The following is a 21,865-nucleotide window of genomic DNA, read 5'->3' on the forward strand; positions in this document are numbered from 1 at the left end:
GTTTTTGTTTTTATTCTCCAAAGGAAAAGCAATTGCAGCATTTTATACTGTGCACCAGAAGGAATGCACGAATAAAAGTAAATACGGTAAAAGCAAACATGGTCCTATTCAGGAAAGCACAGAAATACAAACATCTGAAATGCAAATACATTTTCTAAAACTGCCTAAAATCAGAATTTCAGGCATGAATGCCTCTAATTTAATTAGCAATATTTTTTTCCACTTCTTTTATGCTCTATTAATCAGGAACGATACGGCTGACGCTGGTAGAAAATAAGATATATGTTTTGCGCAGTGCTTTTCCTGAAAACACCATCAAACAAGCAAGACACAAAAGTTTGGATCTCCAAATCCAATCTCTTTAGAGATTTAGAGATTTGGATCTCCAGATTAAGACGCTACCAAGCCATAATAATGCTTTATGTTTCTAACATCCACAGTATTAGATTCATTTACTAATTAATGTTCCTTATAAATATTTGGAAGATAAACAAATATCTCCACTATATGCAAAGAGAACTAAACCACAGAAAATTATAGTCAGAATTTTTTCAGCTGTCACTACAATCATAATGCTTTCCCTTGAAATTTTTCATGCTGCTACAAAGACATGAATGACTTGACTGATTCTCCTTTTCCTTCTGCCTCTTCCCTCAGTGCTATTTCCCCACAACTATTGGTGCAGACTAAATCCATGTATAAAATTAAGAGAGCATGGCATTATTTACACTGAGAGGCCCTTCAAATCGCGTTTATACAGCAGCCGAGTGGAGAGTTCTGCAGGCTCAGCACTTCAGAAAACTAAGCGCTACACATTTTTTCCCCTATATAGCATTTTTTGAGAAAATGAATGAAGGAATCAACATGTTCTCATTGAGCTATAGATCTTTGATTGGTCTGTACTTAAGCTAATAGCATAACTATTTATTTGGTATAAATAAGACATTCTACACTGAAGATTGCTTTTGCAATCCATGGAAGGAGTCTTGAAGAAAAATACTGTGAAAGAAATAATTCAACTGCTGAAATAATTTTTGAACAGGGCTATAAAGATTGTACTTGACACAAGTTATTGAACTCTTCCATATTTATTGTAAATGCAGCGAAAACTTCTGGAAAACCTATAGCATAAAGAAACTATCATCACTAGAGAAAGAAAGAGCGAGCATGTGTCAGCGACTTCCAGGTAACAAATGTAATGCAAAAGTACAGGACTACGTGAGGCCCCAGTCTTGCAATGGGTTGTTCTGAGTATGTTGTATCAGTATTAGGAAAAATTTCATACAGATCTTACAAATTAGAGCTTCCTTACTCTTTCCGAATTCAGTTTAGGAATCAGTATTTTCAGCTCCATCATCCTCAGATCACTTGTACTTAGCAAAATACATGAAGTGTTTCTGTTTTGACAACTGTGTTACACAAGAAGTCATTCTCATTGGACTTCTTACCCCAAACATCCCATTGATTAGGATTTTTGCATGTGGAATACTTACAGGAACAAGCTCCAGCTGCCAGACAAAATCTCTGGTTTTAAAAGTTGTTCCACTCACCCTCATTGCTGAGTAAGGACTGGAATACAAAGAATAGCAGTGAGATAGCAGCACACGGACTGAAGGGATTTGAAAGTTTTCAATAGCAGAAAGGAAATTGAAGGAAGGAAGGAAGGAAGATAAATCAAAATTTGCTGTAAAGTAAGAGAAAGTGCAAATAGCAGACTATGCAAAGACAGGAAAGTCAGACTGAGCATTTAAATTCAGTATTTTACCAAAGTGATTGTAGTAGTACACAGCTTGCAAACAGGAAAAGTAATATGGAAAATTGCCTTTTCCAGCAATACAGGCAACCGTGAAGAGCGGTAAACCATAGGTGAGAGACTGCATGCATGCACTTAGAAGGGACATATAATCTTGAGGATCCAGCTGGGACCCCAGATTGAACCACAGTATGTCCTCGTATTTGGAAAAAATATGCTTGTGATGGCAGGAAGAGCAACAGCTTTCTCTTTACTTTCACGCATCAGTGCTTTTGCAACTCAGGAAATAAAATGTCTGGTCAACTACCGTGACATAACGGGGTGGGGGAAGTAACAAAGTGCCAGTCATCATTTCCATTCACGAACATTGCCCATAGCTTAAATTTGGAAGTGACACACTCAACCGATTACATTTGAATAGAGTGAGGGTGACATCTTGTGACTAGCTGATAAATTACAAAGCTGCTTTTTCTTTTTTTTTTAAATACCTTCTCAAAATTTTATCAGAATATGATAGATACTGCAATATAAAATATGCATTATAAATTCAAACTACTAACTGCAATACCTGTTCTGCTCTTCTCATGAAACTTCTTTGCTGGCATTCTTGTTCGGAATGTTTTGATGATTTGAAAGTAAGCACTAGGCCAAAAAAAAATAATCAGGTGTTCATCTGGGAAGCAAATGCACATGAACTATTATTCCTCAAGCACTGTTCTTTTTGCACTAAACCCTTCATTGAAACTTCAGGATGGTATCCAAGACAAATTTCAGATTCTCTTCACTAATTTGGGTATGTTATACTGACATGCATGCTGGAAAAAAAAAAATCTGTATTTTTGCATCAGCCTAAGAGCCCTTGAAAGTAATGATTTAATTGATAACGAGGGTTTGGCTGTCTCAGTCACTTTGCTAGCCAGTGTCAGAGAAAAGAATGTTACCAATGTAAAAGTCACACTAAACCGCTGGGATCAGCCAAGGTAACGCTTCTGATCACTGGAAAACATTAGAAATGAGAACATTAGAAAGGGCTATCTGTTGTGTCCCTCTGGCCGTACCCCAGCACTGACAGACCGCCTGCGTGGAACCAGGCTCACCGTCCCTCTGGAAGGCTTCTCCCACTAACCAGTGTCACGGCAGCGGTGTGGCACAGCGAGCACCATTTTTTACCTCACAGGCGGTGCGGGACAGTGACTGCCTGTTTTTACCTCACAGAAAAACACCGTTAAAAACCACCAAGACCTTGTAAGCACCGACACCGCTCTGGAAGACGGCTTTTATACTCAACTCTCAGCGGGCCTGGCGGTGACTGGGGGTCAGACGGCAAGCCTCTGCCCTCCCTTCAGCCCCCACAGATCCCTGGGGTCCCCTCGGGGCTCCCCTCAGCGCCCAACCGGGACCCGCCATGAGGCGAGCCGCGGCCCGCGCTTGATGTGGCGGCTCCCGGCGGGCCGAACCGCGCGGCCCCGCGGGGGGGTGCCGCCGCCCCTCAGCACTAACGTGATGTCGCCGGCCCCGCTCCTCCCCCTTTGTCGTGGGTTTGGTAGCGCCCGTGCACTACGGCCAGCCTTCGGGCGAGCCCACGGCGGGGAGTTGTAGGGGGGAACGTGTGGTGTTAAGGCGGGGAAAGCGGGCGGATTTCGGCTCAGCGTGCTGCTGCTATCTGCATAGAGTTGGACTGAGAAATGCGGTGAAGTGACAGAAGCGCAGGAAGGGCCTTCATCCGCCCGGCTAACTGCCGCGGCGCCTCCCGCTTCTCAGCGAATGGTTCGGCCGAACCCCACCTCGGTAGCCTGCACAGAGCCGCCATGTTGGGCTCAACCACCGCGAAGCGGGGGAAACCACAGCAGCAGCAAGCTTGAAATAAACCCTTTTCTCTGCCAGCCGAACGACGAGCGGGCAGCCAAACGCTCACCAGCCTCCTTGGAATTCGGATCGGGGCGAAACCATCGGCGTACGGAACCGACGGCGGGCCAAACCCCCCTTTTCCTCCCCCCCGCCCCCCGGGGCAGGTGGTAGGCGCCGGGGCCTGGCGCACATGGCCCTGGCGGCCCCTCCCGCGCTCCCTTTGCCGTGGCGGCGGAGCCGGGAGCGCCCCATGCAGGCCCCGGCGCCCAGCCCCGCGCCGCCCCGCGCCCAGGGGCCGGCCGAGGAGCAGCCCGACGGGCTGCCGCCCGCCGAGCCGCCGCCTCAGGACGAGAAGGAGGAAGGGGAGGAGGAGGGAGGCGAGCCCGAGGCGCCGACGGGGCCTGCCGAGGCCCAACAGGAGGCCGCCGCCGCTGAGGAGGCCGCTGAGGAGGCCGCGCCTCAGCCCCCCGAGGCCGAGCCTCAGCCGGGGTCCGGCCGCCAGAGCCCTGAGAAGGAGGAGCCCGAGCCTGAGCCTGAGGCCGAGCCCGAGGCCCAGCTGGCGGAGGAGGGGAAGGAGAAGGAGCAGCAGCAGCAGGAGGAGGAGGAGGAAGGGGGGGAGGCCGAGGCCAAGCCCGAGCCTCCCGCCGAGGCCGAGCCGCCGGCCGAGCCCGGCGCGCCGCAGGAGGACAAGGCCGGGGAGGCCGCGCCCGCCGCCCCCGCCGAGCCCGAGGACGAGCTTTCCTTCAGCGACCCCGAGGACTTCGTGGACGACATCAGCGACGAAGGTGCGGGTCGGGGGAGGCCGCAGCTGGGCCTGGGCCGTGGGCCCGGGCTGGCAGCTCCCGGCGCCTTCGTGCTGGAAGCGGTTAATTAGCGCGGGTCGTTAATTTCCTGCTGAGCTTCGGTTCGTGGGAGCTCCTCGCGAGGTGGAGGCAGCGAGGAGAGTGCTGTCTGTGTGCCCCCGTTAGTTAAAGTCAGCTGCTGTGACGGCAGCTTTAAATTCTTGCCCGGCTGCTTACGAACCTGGTTCAGTCGGTTTGTGCTTTTCCACGCATCCCGAATAAAGTCTCTAGACAAGTAGCGTGGGTTTGGGGTGACTTACTGCTCATGAAGAGCTGGCCTAGGTGCTCTGTGGCCACAAAACGTGGAAAACATATTGTTAGTAGTAGAAACCTCAATCGCAGGGCCTTTTAATAGGGTTGGATGTTGGCTCTTTGAAATGGCTAAACCTTGTGTAACTACACAGTTAATTATGTAGATAGCCACCCCTGGTATAAGGGAATTAAAACTATTTTAGCATTTTTCTCTTTCAGGTAAATCTTTCTCAATGAGCTGTGTCAGTTCTTGAGTCTGTTTTGCCAGTGCTTACTGTGACAGAAGTGCTCTCGTAGGGTCTGGTAATAGTTACGTGGGTCAGAACTGGGAAAATGCTTCTTAAAGCACGTGATATTTCCTAAGTCAGTTGGCTCTTTCGACTGGCAGTGGAATACCAGTGATAATTCCTAGTGTTCCAGGCCTATGTTTAGCTTGATAAATAAGTAGAAAAGTATCTTAGATTAAGAACATGTGTTGTTCTTAATCGTCTGTACAGCTCTTTGAACACGTGCTTTTGTATCTCAAAGAGACTTTGGCAAAATTGTCTGCAAATACGCAGTTGGGTTCTTTTTGTCTAGCAAAGTGTTTGCTCTATTTGCTTTGTCTACATCTGAGTTGATGATGTTCATTTCAGTGTATCCAGAACCGAGGCATATTTCCTATCCGCTCCTATTTTACTATTTAGGATTAATCTAGTTAACTCTTCAGCTGTATGAATAATACAGTGTTAGTGGCTGAATTACACTGTTTAGGTTTAGTCACTCTTGCTGGTCTGGTTTTCCATCTGTGTGCTGCTTCTTGAGCTTCCTTATTCCTTTTGCCTTACCTTGAGAGCTGCACGGGAGAAGCAGCGTCAGGCCATCGGTGTCGCTGAGCCAAGGTTATCTCAATGCTTATGACAACATTGCCTCTTCAAGAACAACTTAGAAGTGAATCAGCTGTAGGATTAGACCATCTCAGATGTTATTTTAACTTCTTTTATTTCCAGCATGGTGTTGGCATAGCGGAACAGCTGGCTCACATTCAAGAGAATGTGTCAGATAATCACCCAGGTGCAATGGAGAAGTTTTAGCTCAGAAAATGGCTGTGTGGTCCTTAAAATTCTGCTAGCTGAAGATAGCTGTGTCCCCACCACACCCCTCTCTTCTGGTGGGTGGAAAAAGAGCTGGCCAAACCAGCTTCTTACCCTTTGAAAGATCCCTTTGTTCATAATTTTGAATTAAGGTAGAGCAGTTGTACAATGCAGTTATTGGTCTTTAATCTATTACAGTTCTGATTCAATATAGGGTATTGTCTACTAGCACGTGAATCTAACTATGTATTCCTTGGTTTGTCTACAGCCTACAAAGTCTTTTGTGAGACGTGGTTATGAAGAAAAGACTTAGTGCCTAAAAATTTTTCTTCTTTGTTTTTTTCTTGTAGGCTTCTGTGGAAGCATCCTTGCTGTTCCTTGTGGGATGCGCTTCCATTTTATATGCAGGGAAAATCTAAGATACGGGACTCTAGAATAAGAAACGTGCATGTCATTTTGCTGTAATAGTTTTCAAAATTCCTTCTTTCGATCCTTAGTTTTTGTAAGCACTGCAGATGTTTTGCTGCATGTCTCAGAAATCTTAGGCAAGTGAGTACCTATCCGCAACTCCATGTATCGTTAGCTACCCAGAGATTGGCAAAGTCCTGAGAGAATGTCTGAACTTCCAAGTATATACCACATCTTAATTTATTTGCAACACTTATCTGTGCTCCTTTTTTTCTGGGTCCGTAACCCGGAATCTTTGCATTGTGCGCTCTTCGCTGACTGCTCGCCTTGTTCTGAAGTGTAAATGCATCTTCAGCCATTCTTGGTTAGTTGTTAGAGACTTCTGTGAACCCTTTTCAAAATGGATAAAAAGTTTCATACATTAGGCTTGTTTTGCAACTTGTTCAGATAGCTGACTCTTTCACAACCTAAAACTGACTTCATTCATAAAACTTCTGCTTCTCTTGTACCAGTGGAAGTGGGGAAGTGTGTGTGTGGGTTTAGAGCAGGCAGTGCAAGGACTGAAGAGACTACCCCACCAGCAAGTACCATTATGGGATGGTAGGAAAGGGGGATTAGTGTAGCTGTAGAATATCCAGGGTGTGAAAAGGTGTGTGCTTGCATTCACTTGTTGCGTGCTTAATGTGACTTGACTTAGAACACCTTCATTTTCATGTTTAATTAAAGGTTTTGATGGAGCTTGAGTTCTCAGCCATAATTATAGTGATGCTAAGGCATGCAGAGCTTCCAGGGTGGAAGATCGTTTTGAATTATGCTAAAGCTCTTGTAATGTGGAAGGGAGGTGCATGTTAAATTTATCAAAGTCATCAGGTTATGATTTGGGTAAGTCTACTTGTCAGAGTTTGGGTAGTAAATGTTAGGGTTGTCTGCTCTGTCAGTGGTGTTGAGGACTTTGAGAGTCAGTTCCAACTCTTGAAACAAGCTACTAGTATGCCTGCTGGTGTCCTCTAGGTAAGGTGTTTCTTTAAAAAAGGCTTCAAGGGTAAATTCCTTGAAATTTAAGAAACTGAGGAATCGTGTCTCTTGACAAGGAAGTACTGTTGAAGTGGTCTGTATTCACTTCAGTTGTTTCTCTGATAAAGGCTTCATTCACCACCAGAATTCTTAAATGATTGTTGAACCATTCTCCTGATTTTGAAGTCTTACTCTTAGTGTCACTGTTCTTTTCATCCTTCAGTCTTCCTCTTTCATGGTGTAGACTGGAGCCTCGAATTCTTTTATGCTTTTTGTTTGCAGAACTACTTGGTGATGTACTGAAAGACCAGCCTCAGGAAGCAGATGGAATTGACTCAGTGATAGTCGTGGATAACGTTCCCCAGGTTGGACCAGACCGACTTGAAAAACTGAAGAATGTCATCCACAAAATATTTTCCAAGTTTGGTAAAATTATCAATGAATTTTACCCAGAAGCAGATGGTAAGACAAAGGGGTAAGTCACAATCACACCTGCTGGAAATAGGTTTGACATGCTGCTCTGACCGATTTACCTTTGATTATTAATGTCAGTACTTTATGGTGAATTTTTATGGTGTCCTCTTACCATGGGCATCGTTGTTTTCTACCTTAGCCTGTACAATCTTGACATCTAGTTGCAGCGACAAGCAAAAGTTCCTGAGGGAACGGAGGAGCTTAGTAACTCCTTCAGTTACAGCCTGGGGAGGTTAATTATGGAAACAAAGTTTAGCTGAGTTTGGAAGTCAAACTTCTGTGCGGTACTAAACAAGTTTTTTTGGTTAATTTCCTGCCGTGGTTAATAAATAGATTAAAAGTCCATTTTAGTTAAAAACTTGGCAGCAGTGGATGTACTGTTTATTGCAAAATGGACTGTCGATATCATATTCTGTCTCTGCCAGTGCTTATGCTAACATTAGGGACTTCAGCTTCCTTAAGTTGCAGCAGCCCTCCCCAGGGCCCTTTTGCCAACTTCTGATCACTGCTCCAGGTTAATTGCAGCACCTGAAATCGAGAAGAAAGCTAACCAGAAATGATCTTGCCCAGAGTTGGAGAGGGCACGGGAAAGAGTTTTTGTCTGGTGTCTGTCCCTAAAATCCATCTGATACTTAGAAGGTTTTACTAAGTCTTGTTACTGAGGTTGGAGTAGCATATCTTCAGGAGCTGGAGAGGTATCCATTAAAAAGGGGGATTTCTGGGGTGAGAGATTCCTATTTCTGCAAGGTCAACACGAGGAGAAAAATCATTCTATCTCTGTGTTCATGTGTTCTTCACCTTTTAGTGCTGCTGCTAGTGCTTGTTTTGAAAAATGCATATCTAATACTTAGGGGAAAATATCAGAGGCCATGTCTGGTAGTCTTCAAGATGCTTTCGGCTTACTTAAAGATACTAAAAGACTTCCTGAGTCTGCTGGGTTATAAATTAGATTGTGTTAGTGGCAAGGAGGAAGCTGAATTATGTTGAAAGTAAATGAAAAATAAGAGCTGTGCTTTGAAGGTCTAAACGAGCAGCTACAGCAAGGCTTGCGATTTCTGAAGAAGGTCTATCATTCAGCTGGGAAGAGCTGCATACTTGCCTCTTTTTTTTACTAGCTTTCATTACAGTTCTGTGAACCCACATTTTTCATCTACTGTAGCCCTCTTACAGAAAGGATATCAGCTAATTCAGATCTAGTCCATGTTGATACAGTATGCCTGTAGTCAAAGTGGAAATTTTTCCAGTAATTGATTAGGGATAAGACGAGAAGCTACTTTGTAGATGTTGCGTACTGAATTCCTAGTTCATCTGTATCGTGTGGAATTTTTTTGTGATATGATTCTTCTACATAGTCACCAATGAACATACTTTTGTATTCCTGCATCGCAGGTACATCTTCCTGGAGTACATGTCTCCATCTCATGCAGTGGATGCTGTGAAGAATGCAGATGGATACAAGCTGGATAAGCAGCACACTTTCAGAGTGAACCTTTTCACAGACTTTGATAAGTGAGTGCAGCTATCATGTGTCTATACAGCTTTCGGGATTCTAATCAAGAGAGTATCTGCACTAAGTGTAACCAACTGATTTGCTCTTTCAGGTACATGACAATCAGTGATGAGTGGGAAATCCCTGAGAAACAGCCTTTTAAAGATTTGGTAAGGTTGTGGGGTTTTGTGAGAAGTGAATATTAACAACATATGTTACTGATGTTATGAAAGTAGCAGTAGTGATCACGTACTCCTTTGTTCTCACTGTTGTAAAGTGACAGGAAGAGCTTAAAGGTTGTGTTAAGTAGTTCCACGTAGGAACTGAGGGTAAATAATGACTTCACACAAGTAATTTAAAAATAGAATTTTGAAAGCATCTTTTTTTAAGTGTTTGAGGCCAACCGCTGTGTTTCTTACCTCTGGATTTGTAAAATGTCCTGTGGAGAAAGTGAAAGTTTAAAATAATTTGGGCCAGAAGTGTTAAACATCATCAAACTGCCCTAAAGGTCCACCTTTTTATGATCTGTTCTCTTAGTCTCAAGTAACCACTAGTCTGGATTATTTAATTTGACTTCAAAAAAATTTTTTGCAATGGTAAGACTCTGAAGTTGCATGCTGTCTGAAGACAGACTTCTACCTGCCAGGTAGATAGTAATTTGGAGAACTAGGCTTCCTAGCCTTTGACTCACTAATGACCTCTTTTTTTTCTTTAGGGGAATCTGCGCTACTGGCTGGAAGATCCTGACTGTAGGGATCAGTATAGTGTGATCTTTGAGTCAGGAGACCGGACCTCCATTTTTTGGAATGATATCAAGGAACCTGTTCAAATTGAGGACAGAGCAGTGAGTGTCCTGGAAGTGCTGTACATTGCAGATACACTGTCAGTCTCATTCATTTTATAACGTTACAGTTTTCTTGGTTTTAAAAATGTCTTTTTTTTTCCCGCCCCCCATCGTTGAAATACTTTTTCTTCCTTTGGAAGAAGAGCAGTGAAATTACACCCTTTAAAATTAGACTTAGCTGCTTAGGTGAAACAAATGTGGAGTTAGCGTGTTTGTTTTTCCTTTTCTTTACCTCTCCATGATGCCTGTTAGTTCCACCATCTGTATATTATAAGTGATTCAGAAAGACCTGCGTATGCAAAGTCGGTTTGAGGAATACTATTCATTGGTGCTGAATATGCACTTAAGCATGCAGCTGCTCATCACTTTTTGCCTTTCTGCTGACTGCAGAGGTGCTGGAGAGGAATAGCTGGTTTGGTAACACTACATAAAAGGGAGAGTTAGCCTGCCTGTGTGCTGTAGCCAGTTCACTTGCAAAGGAAACTGCAGGTACCCAGAAACATTTTCTTTACAACCATTATGTGCTACAATAGAAAGAAAAGTGGTTCTGGGATGGAGGCAGCTTTGCTTATCACCGTGGTTACTGGCTGTGATCTATATGGCTGATACCTCTCTAACTTAGCTGAAGGTCAAGAGCTGTAGTGTTGTTAGTAAGTTCAGACTGCTTACTCTTACTTCTGAGAAGGTCATGTTCTTGCCAGAGCTGAAATCCAACAAAGACCACCAAGCCTGTTGGGATGATTCAATTGTCAGTTACCCTACAATGGTTGTCACTGTCCCTGCAAAATATTTTTGGTGATCAGTAAGATAAACGGTCTCAAATGACAGTTTTTAACCTGAAGGATAAGTGCTGTGCATTATGTGTATGGAATTTAAATCCACAATTGATTTAACATGACTGATTCTGAGATCTTCACTGAATAAGTGCATTTGTGAAGTGTGATGCTACAAGCCACGCATTAAGTCCTCCCCCTTCAGTAATTCTGAATGAAGCTAAATTTTTCTGTATACATTTTAATTGTAACTCTTTTTTAATTGCAGCGCTGGACAGAAACCTATGTACGTTGGTCCCCAAAGGGTACCTACCTGGCTACCTTCCACCAGAGGGGCATCGCACTTTGGGGTGGAGAGAAGTTCAAGCAGATTCAAAGGTTTAGTCACCAGGGAGTACAGCTTATTGACTTCTCACCCTGTGAAAGGTATGGTGTATGATGTTGGTTTGGGGTAAGGGAACAAAAGCATGAAGTGCATGCATTCTGGGTGCCGTGCTTTCAGATCTTACTGGACTGCCGCCTTCGGTTCTCTTCCACCTTTGAAAGTGCTGCTTTTCGTACACTTTAGAATGAGTGAAACACTACATGATTTGGCTTTGACTTCAGGAAAAATGCTTAACATAATCTGTAATAATTGTTGTATAAAACGAAACTGATAAAGTATCCTTAAAGTCTTCATTGTTTGAGAGAATGGTATTGTCTCTCTTTAGTTGGATGGGATGTCCAGAGAATTAGATTTCTATTTCTTTGAAAAAAAATCCAGTTGAATAGCATCTTCCAAGTCTATAGTACTCAAATTATTTTTTAAAAACTTTCTTTCGCATTAAAGAGCTCTTTAGAAAAGGCTACAATAATTTCAGGACTGAGATGTATCTTGTTTTGCTAGTTTTTAAGCAAGATATTTGGAAGTGATTATTTATCTATAAATGGAGATGTCTACCATACCTGTAGATCAGGTTGGCAAAGGCTGGTGGATTTATATTTGGTTTGAAACCAGTTCTGTTCTCAGGGCAAACCTATACAGTAACTACCAATGTATTTGTTGAATTCTCCTCTTGTAATATCAGTATGAGAGAACTTCCACATAAATCTAGAGGCGTTTCAGCCAAAGAGATGCTAAGGATTACTGTGTCTTGAAACTTTCCTCGTCTCCAAGAATCCCAGTAGGGAAAGAGCTGTTTGCAAGTACATTTTATTTTAATATTATTTGGATGAAAGCCTGCTTGTACTGATGTGTTAAATGGAATTTCAGTAGTGAAATTGATTATTTCCTTTGTAGATATTTAGTGACCTTCAGCCCTTTGATGGACACGCCGGATGATCCTCAGGCTATTATCATCTGGGATATTCTGACTGGGCAAAAGAAACGAGGATTCCACTGTGAAAACTCAGCTCACTGGCCTATTTTTAAGTAGGTTGCAAAGCAGCATTTGAGAACAAGTAGTCCTAGATGTTGTTTAATAAGTAGATAATTCCTATCTAATGTTCTTTTTGTATTTGCTTAGATGGAGTCATGATGGTAAATTCTTTGCTCGAATGACTTCAGATACCCTCAGTATCTATGAAACACCTGTAAGTTCTTGTTTTTCTGGTTGTGGTTTTTTAACGTTTTTTGCACAATGCTTTTTGCATTACAATGTCAACATTTCCCATGGTGTCTATTTTAAAATACATATTGTAATAATGCTTTCTAGAGTTTAAAAGGGAATAAATATATTTGCTCGTCCCTTGACCTTTCTTGGGGGAAAAAACTTTAGCTGACCCTGAAAAAGTTTCACACCGTGGTTCTAGAAGCCCTAGAGAGTTCAATATACTGCTCAAGAGTCAGTATGATTAAAGTTATGTGATACCTCTGAGCTCTCAGTAGCAGATGAGTGCCAGAATACCCAAAATACTTTATAAATTGCAGCATAATCTAGTTTGTTCTGTGTTTGCATTATAATACGGGTTTCTGTACTCATAAAAATCATCACACAGGATTAATTTTATCGGTAGTTGTGGTATACGTATGTTCATAATATAAAATAGGGGAGAATCGATCTCTCAACACTGTCCAGTTTCCTAGCTTATGTGCTCTTCTAATAAGAATAGAGGCATGTGTGTATATGCAAGAACGTTACTAACTGGAAAATTGTCAATTTTCTCTTTTAGTCTATGGGTTTGTTGGACAAAAAAAGCTTGAAAATCAATGGGATAAGGTGAGTGTATTCCTTTGTAAAAATAACTACTCTCTTTTTGTCTTTATATCAGAGACTTTTTATAATGAGATGAATCTTTACAGTGATTAGAGCAAATGGTCTTGTTCTGAAGTCAATCTAGACAAGCTGGCAAAAAAAAAAAGGAATGGAAAGCTCTCTGCTTATTGACGTACATGAGTGACAGCTACTGTGCTTGGAAATCCCCTTTGTGGCAATGTTTAATCAAGGATCTAGCTTAGGATCCTTGTGTACTAAACCAAACTGGAACGCAGCTTGTTAGGGACTGTCTCTTAAAACTTGTATGCTGGTTTAAAGCAGTGCGCTGTATGCTGCCTGTTGGCGAGGAACTAGTCTGATTTTGTGCATGTTTGCACACTTAATTCCTGTGGCTTTTTGGGGTACCTTTTGGAAAGCAAAAGTAAAATTAGGTGTACACAAGTGCAAAAGGATTGTCTCCAGTGTAATTTAATAGAGGGGAATTGCTAATTGGTTTAATCGTGTTTCTTAGATCTTCTGGCTTTACACAGTAAAGGGTTTGTGCCTTCTAGTTAGTGCTTTTTTTGCTGTTTTGATAACATTGAACATATTGCAGGCTTAAATGGCAGTTAAAAATAGGTTATGATAAATATGTAAGTTAGTAAACTGTCTTCAGTTGTTTATCTGTGTCTACAACACTCAGATACAGTGCTGAAAATAGTTTCTGTTTGTAGTATCTCTAACTACAAATCAAAATGGAACTATGTTTAATTTCCTTCCTGTAGAGATTTCTCGTGGTCTCCAGGTGGTAACATAATTGCTTTCTGGGTGCCTGAGGACAAAGACATTCCAGCAAGAGTGACCTTAATGCAGCTGCCTGCTAGACAAGAAATCCGTGTGCGGAATCTGTTCAACGTTGTAGACTGTAAACTACACTGGCAGAAGAATGGGGATTACCTGTGTGTGAAGGTAGACAGGACTCCAAAAGGCACACAGGTATGTGGATTCTGATTGTGTTCATAAAACTTGGTTCTACCTCATGCTGATATTTAATTTTCTTACAGTATTGTTTTTCGGTATGAACACTGTAAATTACATGATGGAAAAAATAAAAATAGTTTTGACTATTGAGTTTGGATCATGTGGATGCAAACATTACATATGTTTGGCTCTCTAGGACTGGCTTTGAATTTAGTGGTATTTTGGACCTGTTTTTTAAAATGAGAGCTAGATTCCTTAGATCTTTTCCTACTCACTGCTAAAGTTGGTTTTGAGTTCATAGGTCATGCTGCACAATGTACCATATGTTTATCTGCTTTAATTAAGTTTCTTAACAGTCTGAAAGAAACAGATTGTTGTATGCAATTCTTTTGTTGTTACTTATCAGAACAGAACGATTTAGAAAGTGTTCGGTAATGAGGCATACAGTATTTATCTGCTCGTTAAGGAAAGAAATGTTGACTCTCGGTTCTCATCCTGAGTTCTGACAGGCCATCCTATGCCTGACAATCTAAAAAACAAATTGTTTGTTCTGCTGCTTCTGTACTGAGTAATGAGTTGATCTTGACCTTCACAGGGAGTAGTGACCAACTTTGAAATATTCCGAATGAGAGAGAAACAGGTTCCAGTGGATGTGGTAGAAATGAAAGGTAATTCCAAGTATTTACTCACTTCCAATCTTTAACTATTTTATTCAACATTTTTTTGGTAGACACTTGCATGTTTGTTAAAAGTTCCCGTCAACATGTGACATTTGTTGATGACAATTAAGATATTTAACACTTCTGATGGTAGCTATACTATTCCTGTTGCTGGGCTGCTTATGTAAGATCTGCGAAGTAAAAACTTTCATTGCTGTTCATGCTTGTAGCTTAGTTTAGGGGAAAAAAAGAATTTAAAATGCTTGGGGGAAAAAAAAGTTATCTGATGAATGTATTCATTCTGTAGCATATCAGAGATTTTGGAGCTGTTGTGTCTGACCAAAAACACTTCCCATAATATCCTGCATTTGCCTTATCAACCTTTGTTTTAAAAGGTAGTCTTTGTGGCTGAGTTGAATTGATAGGTTCTCTCTGCTTAGCATCCTGGTGTTCTGTGATAACTGAAAGCTTTTTATAATTGACAGAGTTTTGACCCCTCTTTATTTTTTTTTTTTACAGAAAGCATCATAGCCTTTGCTTGGGAACCAAACGGAAGCAAGTTTGCTGTGTTGCATGGAGAAACTCCACGAATTTCAGTTTCTTTTTACCATGTTAAAAACAATGGGAAAATAGAACTCATAAGTAAGTGACTGGAAAGCCTGTGAAAGATGCAGATGCTAAGCATTTTGCTGGACAGTAAACTCAAATTGTGGCTGTTTGTGGTAGATAGTGTGGCATTAGGTGCTATGCATGAATGAGATTGCGTTCAAGAAATCTAGGCCTCTGGTGACAGCTAAACTGTTTTCATATTGAATCAGTCCGAGGTCTGGGAGTAACAGGCTTACAAGCCAGAATAATTTTGTGGTCTTGGGAAGTTTGTGCAAGGCGATAGCACAGACTTATTTGGCTAACGTTTGACAACCTTTTTTTCCCCGATTGGGTGTTGGGATTTCTGATCTACTCTTCTTTTTCTGCTAGCTTTGGATGTTTTAGATCTACTGGGTTTTGTCCTCAGAAGTGTAGAGCTAAGGACTGTTGTAAGGGCTTGCTTGCAGAGTTCAGAAACGTCTTCTGAGGAATGGGTGTAGTTACTGCTTGTAAGCTAACTGATGACATTGGATTGAGATTTTCTTTTTCTGGACTTGTTTCCTCCCAGAAACGTTTGACAAACAGCAGGCAAACACGATATTCTGGAGTCCTCAAGGGCAGTTTGTAGTGTTGGCTGGCCTCAGAAGGTGAGCATTGCACAAGTTACTGGACACCACGTTCCTTTTAAAGCAGGAAAAAAGTACTAGAGTATCTCATCAAGAAGTATTTGCTATCTATGTGAATGATTTAATATGATTTTTTGTTATTTAAATGGGAAAAAAAATCTTACTGAGTGTTTACTTGTATTGAAGGGGCTCTCTGTGAAAGAATGTTAATTTTGACCTGTGGTAATTTGTCAGTTGGATTCTGATAGGTACTTGACTTTATTAAGGCTTACAATTACTTAATTAAAACTCTCTCCCAGTTGCCTTGCTATAATTCTCGTATGTCTTCGCAAAATAAAGGAAAACAAGATGCAGTTTCATGATGTCCTTTGTAACTTCTAGTTGCTATTTCCACCACATCAAAAGATGAATGAACTTTTCAACAAAAAAGTGGATATTTAGAAAGACTTCTTAGCTGTTTGTTAAACACCGACTAATTGATGTGGCTCCCATAATGCATTTGTTGTTGTCAAAACCTCATGCCTTTTGGTGGGCAATAATACTTTCACAATACTCTTACGACAAAGCTCTACTGTAAAAGTTATCAAAAAGGTCACGTTTGAGCAAGTAAAACTTATTTTAGCCAGCTGAATAGTATTTGGCTTTACATGCTTTCAAGTAAGCAGTGATGTTCATCTTTGAAATCCATTTTTAGTTTTGGACTCCACTCCTTAAATGTCTAAGCATTTTGGTATTCACTCCTTAAAGCATATGATTGTTAAACTTTGGCTGTGATGTGGCTATATGTTTTCATCATGACTTTAGGAACAGATGTAAAATGGGTTAAAGGTCACTGAACATTAAAACGACAGTTTCATTCTTATGTGCATTTTTGGTTTTATTCATCACATTGTTTTCTAGCCACAGGCACGTGTTACTGGTATGAGCCCATTTCTTGGTTGCTTGCTGAGAAGATTCCTCATTGTAGTGAGGAGCTGTGAAGATGTAGCTTGTGAAATCTGTTTTTAAAAAATGGGCTATGCTAGCATGTAAAACAATCTCTCTTGTCTTTGTAGCATGAACGGTGCCTTAGCATTTGTAGATACATCTGACTGCACCATGATGAATATTGCTGAACACTATACGGCTTCAGATGTGGAATGGGATCCTACAGGCAGATACATTGTGACTTCTGTGTCTTGGTGGAGCCACAAGGTACTCATTCATTCTTCTTTTCCTTCCTATTCCAGAGGTATTGACAAGGGCTATTGGTTAGGAAGCAAAAATGGATACCTGTCACTGGTCATACGACTTGTGCCTGGCACCGTAGTTTTATATGTGTGTTTCTAAACATCAGTATTTATTTGGGCCATTGGCTTCGCTGGTTTTCCAAAAATAAGTTCTGGAAGGGCAGTTTACAAGTCTAAAACAAGTTTCCTTTTTCTGAATGCTCATTGTCTTTATCTGTTTGGAACTTGATCCTCTGTGTGGGAACTTAATTTCTGTGTGGTCCACACAGAATCATTGTCTCTTGTTACTTTCATGTGGTTCTGGCCACTGTACTGTAATCCTTTCCTGTACAAGTATAGAATCTGACATTTTTAGAATACGATAGAAGGGCTTGCTTAGTCTTAAACTGTTGTGATCATTCAGAAGAAAACTTTATGCAAAGCTTCAGTGAAACAAATGAACTCTGTTTTGCTGTAGAATTTAATTTCTGCAGGAAAGATGTGAACAAAAAGAGCATCTCACTTCTGTCGACTAATGATGCTGATTTTGTTAAAAACAAAGAAACAAAATAAATTGAGTGAGGACCAGAATGTAAAGTTAGAGCTTATCTTGACTGAGGCATTGCACTACTCTTCCAGGTGGACAATGCATATTGGTTATGGACCTTCCAAGGCCGTCTACTTCAGAAAAACAATAAAGACAGGTTCTGTCAGCTTCTGTGGAGACCACGACCAGCTACCTTGCTCAGTGAGGATCAGATAAAGGTAGTGTATTCCACTGACATGCCTGTTGACATTGTTTTGGTGTATATGCATGTTAGGTTTACTTTCCTGTTCTCAAGGATGAGGTTTGAACTGTTACAGAGTTATGGAATTGCTTTTCTTCCTGAACTTCTGGAAAAAAAATATTGCTGTAGGGGACCTCATTTCTGGGAACAACTGTAAATGTTAGCTGTTCTTTAAATTTGGAATAGAAATAATGGCCAGTTGTACTTAAATTTAGGGTACAGTGAGAGGGTATAAAGAATAACAAACCTGAATTCAGCTGTCCAGACTTCCATAATTGAATATTTATGGAAGTGTTCTTCATGTTCTGTAAGCCAGGAAGAACAAACAGAATTATAGTGAAGGGGAATTGCCAAGAAAAGATACTTTCCAAAAATGCGAAACCTGTTTAGGCCTACCAAAGGAGTTCTTGCAGAATATGATGATTGCTTGCTAGTCTGATGTCCTAGTTGAAATAATATTCTGTTTTACAGCAAATTAAAAAGGACCTGAAGAAATACTCAAAGATATTTGAGCAGAAGGATCGCCTGAGCCAGTCCAAAGCTTCAAAGGCAAGACAATTTTGAAATATAATACTGTGGATGAAGCTCTTGTAACCTGCATGTTGTTAGGTTGTAATGTTCATATACGTAAGTTAGATTTTTACCTTTTATACCAAACATCTGTGTTCATGTTAATCCAGATGTTTAGACTCAGTTCCCATAGTTAGTTCACACAGATGCCACTAAACTCAGGATAAACAGTAATGAATCTGGAGAGTCACTGGTGATACCTCATTAAGCAAAGGTGATAAAATTTGGGGGTTCTTAGTGAACTGCTGTATTAGCCACTCTTTAAATTACAACCCTTTTAAAAAATTATCAAAACAACTTTTAAATTACATAAAAGGTTTTGCTTTTTTTTTTAAGTCAGTAGAAGGTATGTTCATGAGGGGAAAAAAAAAGTTTGCCTCGCTAACAAATGCATTCTGTATGGATTTGTTTTACTGTGGGATTATTACCAACCTCTTCTTGCCTCTGTAGGAGCTGGTGGAAAGGAGACGTACAATGATGGAAGAATTCAGGAAGTACCGCAAGATGGCACAAGAGCTGTACATGGAGCAGAGGAATGAGCGTTTAGAGCTTCGAGGAGGTAAGCAACACACAGTACTTGTAAAAACTTGATAACTACCACTTCTTGCCAAGTAACGACTGTTCCCGTAACTTATTTACGTTGTCTCTCTCTATTTCCTGCTAAAGCTTATTATCCCCTGTTTTCTGAAGGTTTTGTCCTTTTTCTCCTGAATCACAATGGATTTTGATTTTGCACAGGACAAAACTCATAGTGCTGTCTGTGTTTTACTTAGATTCTTTCTGCTTCAAGGCAAGCATTGGCTTGACCTTAGCATAACTTAGCATAAACCTGTGAAGAGATTCAGGTGTTGTGTATAATCAAAACAAATCCTCAAGCTCTGTAGTAAGAGACAATAATGCCTTGTTTGTCACTTAATGATATTAGCATGTCCTTGTTATGATTTAAAGCAACAAATAGTTCTTATTTTAGTGCTGTTTTAAGCACTATTCCTAGCAAGAGCATCAAATCTTTCCTTTGTTGCCTTGTTTGAGATAGCGTTAACACTTTCTCCATTCCAGGGGTAGACACAGATGAGCTGGACAGCAATGTTGATGACTGGGAAGAGGAGACTGTTGAATTTTTTATCAATGAAGAAATTATTACCCTTGCAGAACCAGAGTAATCTAATAAAACTGTGGTAAGATAGCTTACCTCTCAGTAGAGGGGAACTTTTTCTATTAGCTGCCACTATAGATTCAGTAATTTGTTTCAGAAGGTTAAGTCTGCTTGTTGCGTGGGTGTGTGTGCTGTTCTTTGAGTTCATTTGTTTTTTCTGTTGCTAGAGCAAACAAAAGCAGTCTTAAGTGATCACAGACTGAGATTTACAAGCTGTACTGAGCAGAATATCATCTATGCCCTATCTTTCCGGAGTGATCAAAGCTGTGACAGAGCTAGGGTCAACTTTTAAACACAACTCATTGCAAGATCATAAAGTTGTCAGCAGGAGAAGTTGAAGTTAGTATTAGATGGAAATTTTGTTTTTCGTAAGATTGTTATGGTAGTTAATACTGGCCAGGGCTTTAAATACTATGCTAAAGATAAAGCAAGTTGACTATAGGCTGATGTAACTTTGAGCAGATGTTTAGATATCCACTTGAAATCTGCTGTCACTTTCTAGAAATGTTGGTTAGAATTTGGGTAGCAGCACTTTCTCACTGTCACTGCTTGTTGCTGAAATCTTTATTTAATCCAGTGCTTGCCCCAGTTCTGCTTTGTGAATTCATATGGTATAGTTGTGTGTTGAAAACAGGGTAGTTTCAGCAGCTGATGTAGGAGGTCGTTGTTTGAAGAGCTTGAAATTTATGTTCAGGAGGGAATGGTGTGTGAAGGCACTCATGTAGGACTTAAAAGGTGGATTGCATTCACGCTCTGTCATGTTTAGGACTTCAGGTAAGGAAGCGGAGACTGGAAGAATGCCTTTAGCAGCTGTCACTGTACAGTTCTGGAGTAGTTTCCTGGTATCTGAGGAGCCAAAATAGAATAGCAGTACACCTCTTGTACCTATAGAAAAACTAATAGCCTTGATATTTTCAGATGTATTTAGAACTAGTTTGTAGTTTTTGTCCTGTACGTGGGAGATCTTTTATGGAAGGGAGAGAAGCTATGTGGTTTCTAGACTTAAACAGTTTAAGAACAGGTGGAACACGTGCTTTTGTAGCCTTTTATGAGATAGCATCTGTGGTTAAGGTCGAGCTGTTTGTATAAGGCACAGTAACTGACTCATCTCTTTTTTTTTCTTTTCTGCAGCACCGCCATATCTTGTGCTAAAAAGAAGTTTGTTCGTTTTCAGAAAGCCTACCTTGGAATTTTTAATCCATATTCTTGCACTCTGGAAGGGTGGATGCATCAGATTTTCTCCATTCTGACACATTGTAGTGCCTTTAAGTCTTGCTGCCTGCTGCAGTGAGATACTGAAAAGGCGCTGCTTTTAAATTCTTTTTAAGGGTTCAATTTTCTTTTTAAATCCACTACTTACCAGTATTTACTTCCTGACTCCTGTGCAGTACTTGCTAACTGGCAGTTTTTGACGACTGCCAGTAAAGTGAAATTCATCAGTTCACATCTCTTACACAAACCCACACACACGATGTTTCTGTTCCAGGACTCTTTTTATGTCCCAAGTGCATGGACAGGTGTTCACTTTGTTTGGGGAAAAGTCAACAGAACCATTTTTCGTATGATGTGTTTTAGTGTGCTGAAGCAGCACTACAGCGGGCTATATCCTCCTCCTTTCAGATTGTGAAAGGATGTCTCCCTTAAAGAGCTGAATATGGAAATAAAAGCAGACTGATACTAAAACCGGGCTGGCTCTGCGTTGTTTGTAGGGAATCTTTCCCTGAATGATCAAGCATACCCAGATTAATGCAAATGTTTGCCCTATTCACTTTATAGTTTCTTTGAATTTTTTTCCCCCCGAAGTTCCTCGTGGCATTCCTATTCTTGTATATTGCTGAAGTTGTGTTTTTTCTTTGTTTTTATGATGATGGTACAACTCATTAATTGGACAGATTAACCTGTTAACTGTAGTGAAGCAACTAGAAATTAAGTACATCTCTTAAGCCATTTGCAAACTCAAACGAGCTTTGGGTTAGTCTGTCTTACTAGTGACCGTTGCAAACCTTCTGAGAAGGTCTGTATATATTTGCCTTATTCTCACTGTTACATATGTAACTGCATTTCTAAAGACCTCTTTCTTTAGAGGGGAAAAGCGGACTTAAAGCTGGTGGTGCAACTTCTCTATATTCATATCTACGTGTAGAAATTCTTTTCTGTATAGTGGCAGATTGCTGGCCTGCTGCTTTCCCTTTGAGGGGCAGAGGTGAAATGGGGGTATTCACCTGTCTCCTTTCCAGGACTGGCCAGTAATTGCTAATATAAGCCCTCTTGATGTACTTTGATTAAAACCCGAGCTTGCTTACGTAGCAGTTTCTATGATGGATTCAAAGTGGAAGGCAGGGAGT

At 41.0% G+C, this 21,865-nt stretch overlaps 1 protein-coding gene and 1 long non-coding RNA gene across 3 annotated transcripts; one reads left to right on the forward strand and one right to left on the reverse strand.

Moving 5' to 3' along the window:
* Positions 1–382: 382 nt before the first annotated feature.
* Positions 383–3,247, reverse strand: LOC308178119. Of its 2 annotated transcripts, none has more exons than XR_013939605.1 (3): positions 2,322–3,247; positions 1,494–1,569; positions 383–999 (listed from the first exon to the last, which is right to left on the reverse strand). It is a non-coding gene; the product is annotated as an uncharacterized lncRNA (long non-coding RNA). The 2 variants fall into 2 exon arrangements; XR_013939606.1 differs by having other exon boundaries at positions 982–1,121.
* Positions 3,248–3,776: 529 nt separating this feature from the next.
* Positions 3,777–21,203, forward strand: EIF3B (eukaryotic translation initiation factor 3 subunit B). The gene is made up of 19 exons (XM_080556159.1): positions 3,777–4,386; positions 7,473–7,665; positions 9,054–9,173; positions 9,266–9,323; positions 9,869–9,997; positions 11,039–11,196; positions 12,050–12,181; positions 12,276–12,342; positions 12,922–12,968; positions 13,730–13,940; positions 14,521–14,593; positions 15,104–15,226; positions 15,741–15,819; positions 16,854–16,992; positions 17,646–17,771; positions 18,266–18,343; positions 18,815–18,923; positions 19,424–19,542; positions 20,652–21,203. Exons 1-18 carry the CDS (start codon positions 3,792–3,794, stop codon positions 19,525–19,527), a joined length of 2,541 nt encoding a protein of 846 aa, XP_080412285.1. The 5' UTR covers positions 3,777–3,791; the 3' UTR covers positions 19,528–19,542; positions 20,652–21,203.
* Positions 21,204–21,865: the final 662 nt, after the last annotated feature.

The sequence above is a fragment of the Anser brachyrhynchus genome (genome assembly GCF_964034855.1).
Source record: "Anser brachyrhynchus genome assembly, chromosome: 15".
Taxonomy (NCBI): domain Eukaryota; kingdom Metazoa; phylum Chordata; class Aves; order Anseriformes; family Anatidae; genus Anser; species Anser brachyrhynchus.

Bases quoted from the DNA above. Each gene is read 5' to 3' on its own strand.
- EIF3B (XM_080556159.1), top strand. From the start codon at position 3,792: ATGGCCCTGGCGGCCCCTCCCGCGCTCCCTTTGCCGTGGCGGCGGAGC. The intron at 11,197-12,049 runs GTATGGTGTATG...TTTCCTTTGTAG, and splicing joins GACTTCTCACCCTGTGAAAG to ATATTTAGTGACCTTCAGCC. The intron at 12,343-12,921 runs GTAAGTTCTTGT...TTTCTCTTTTAG, and splicing joins TCAGTATCTATGAAACACCT to TCTATGGGTTTGTTGGACAA.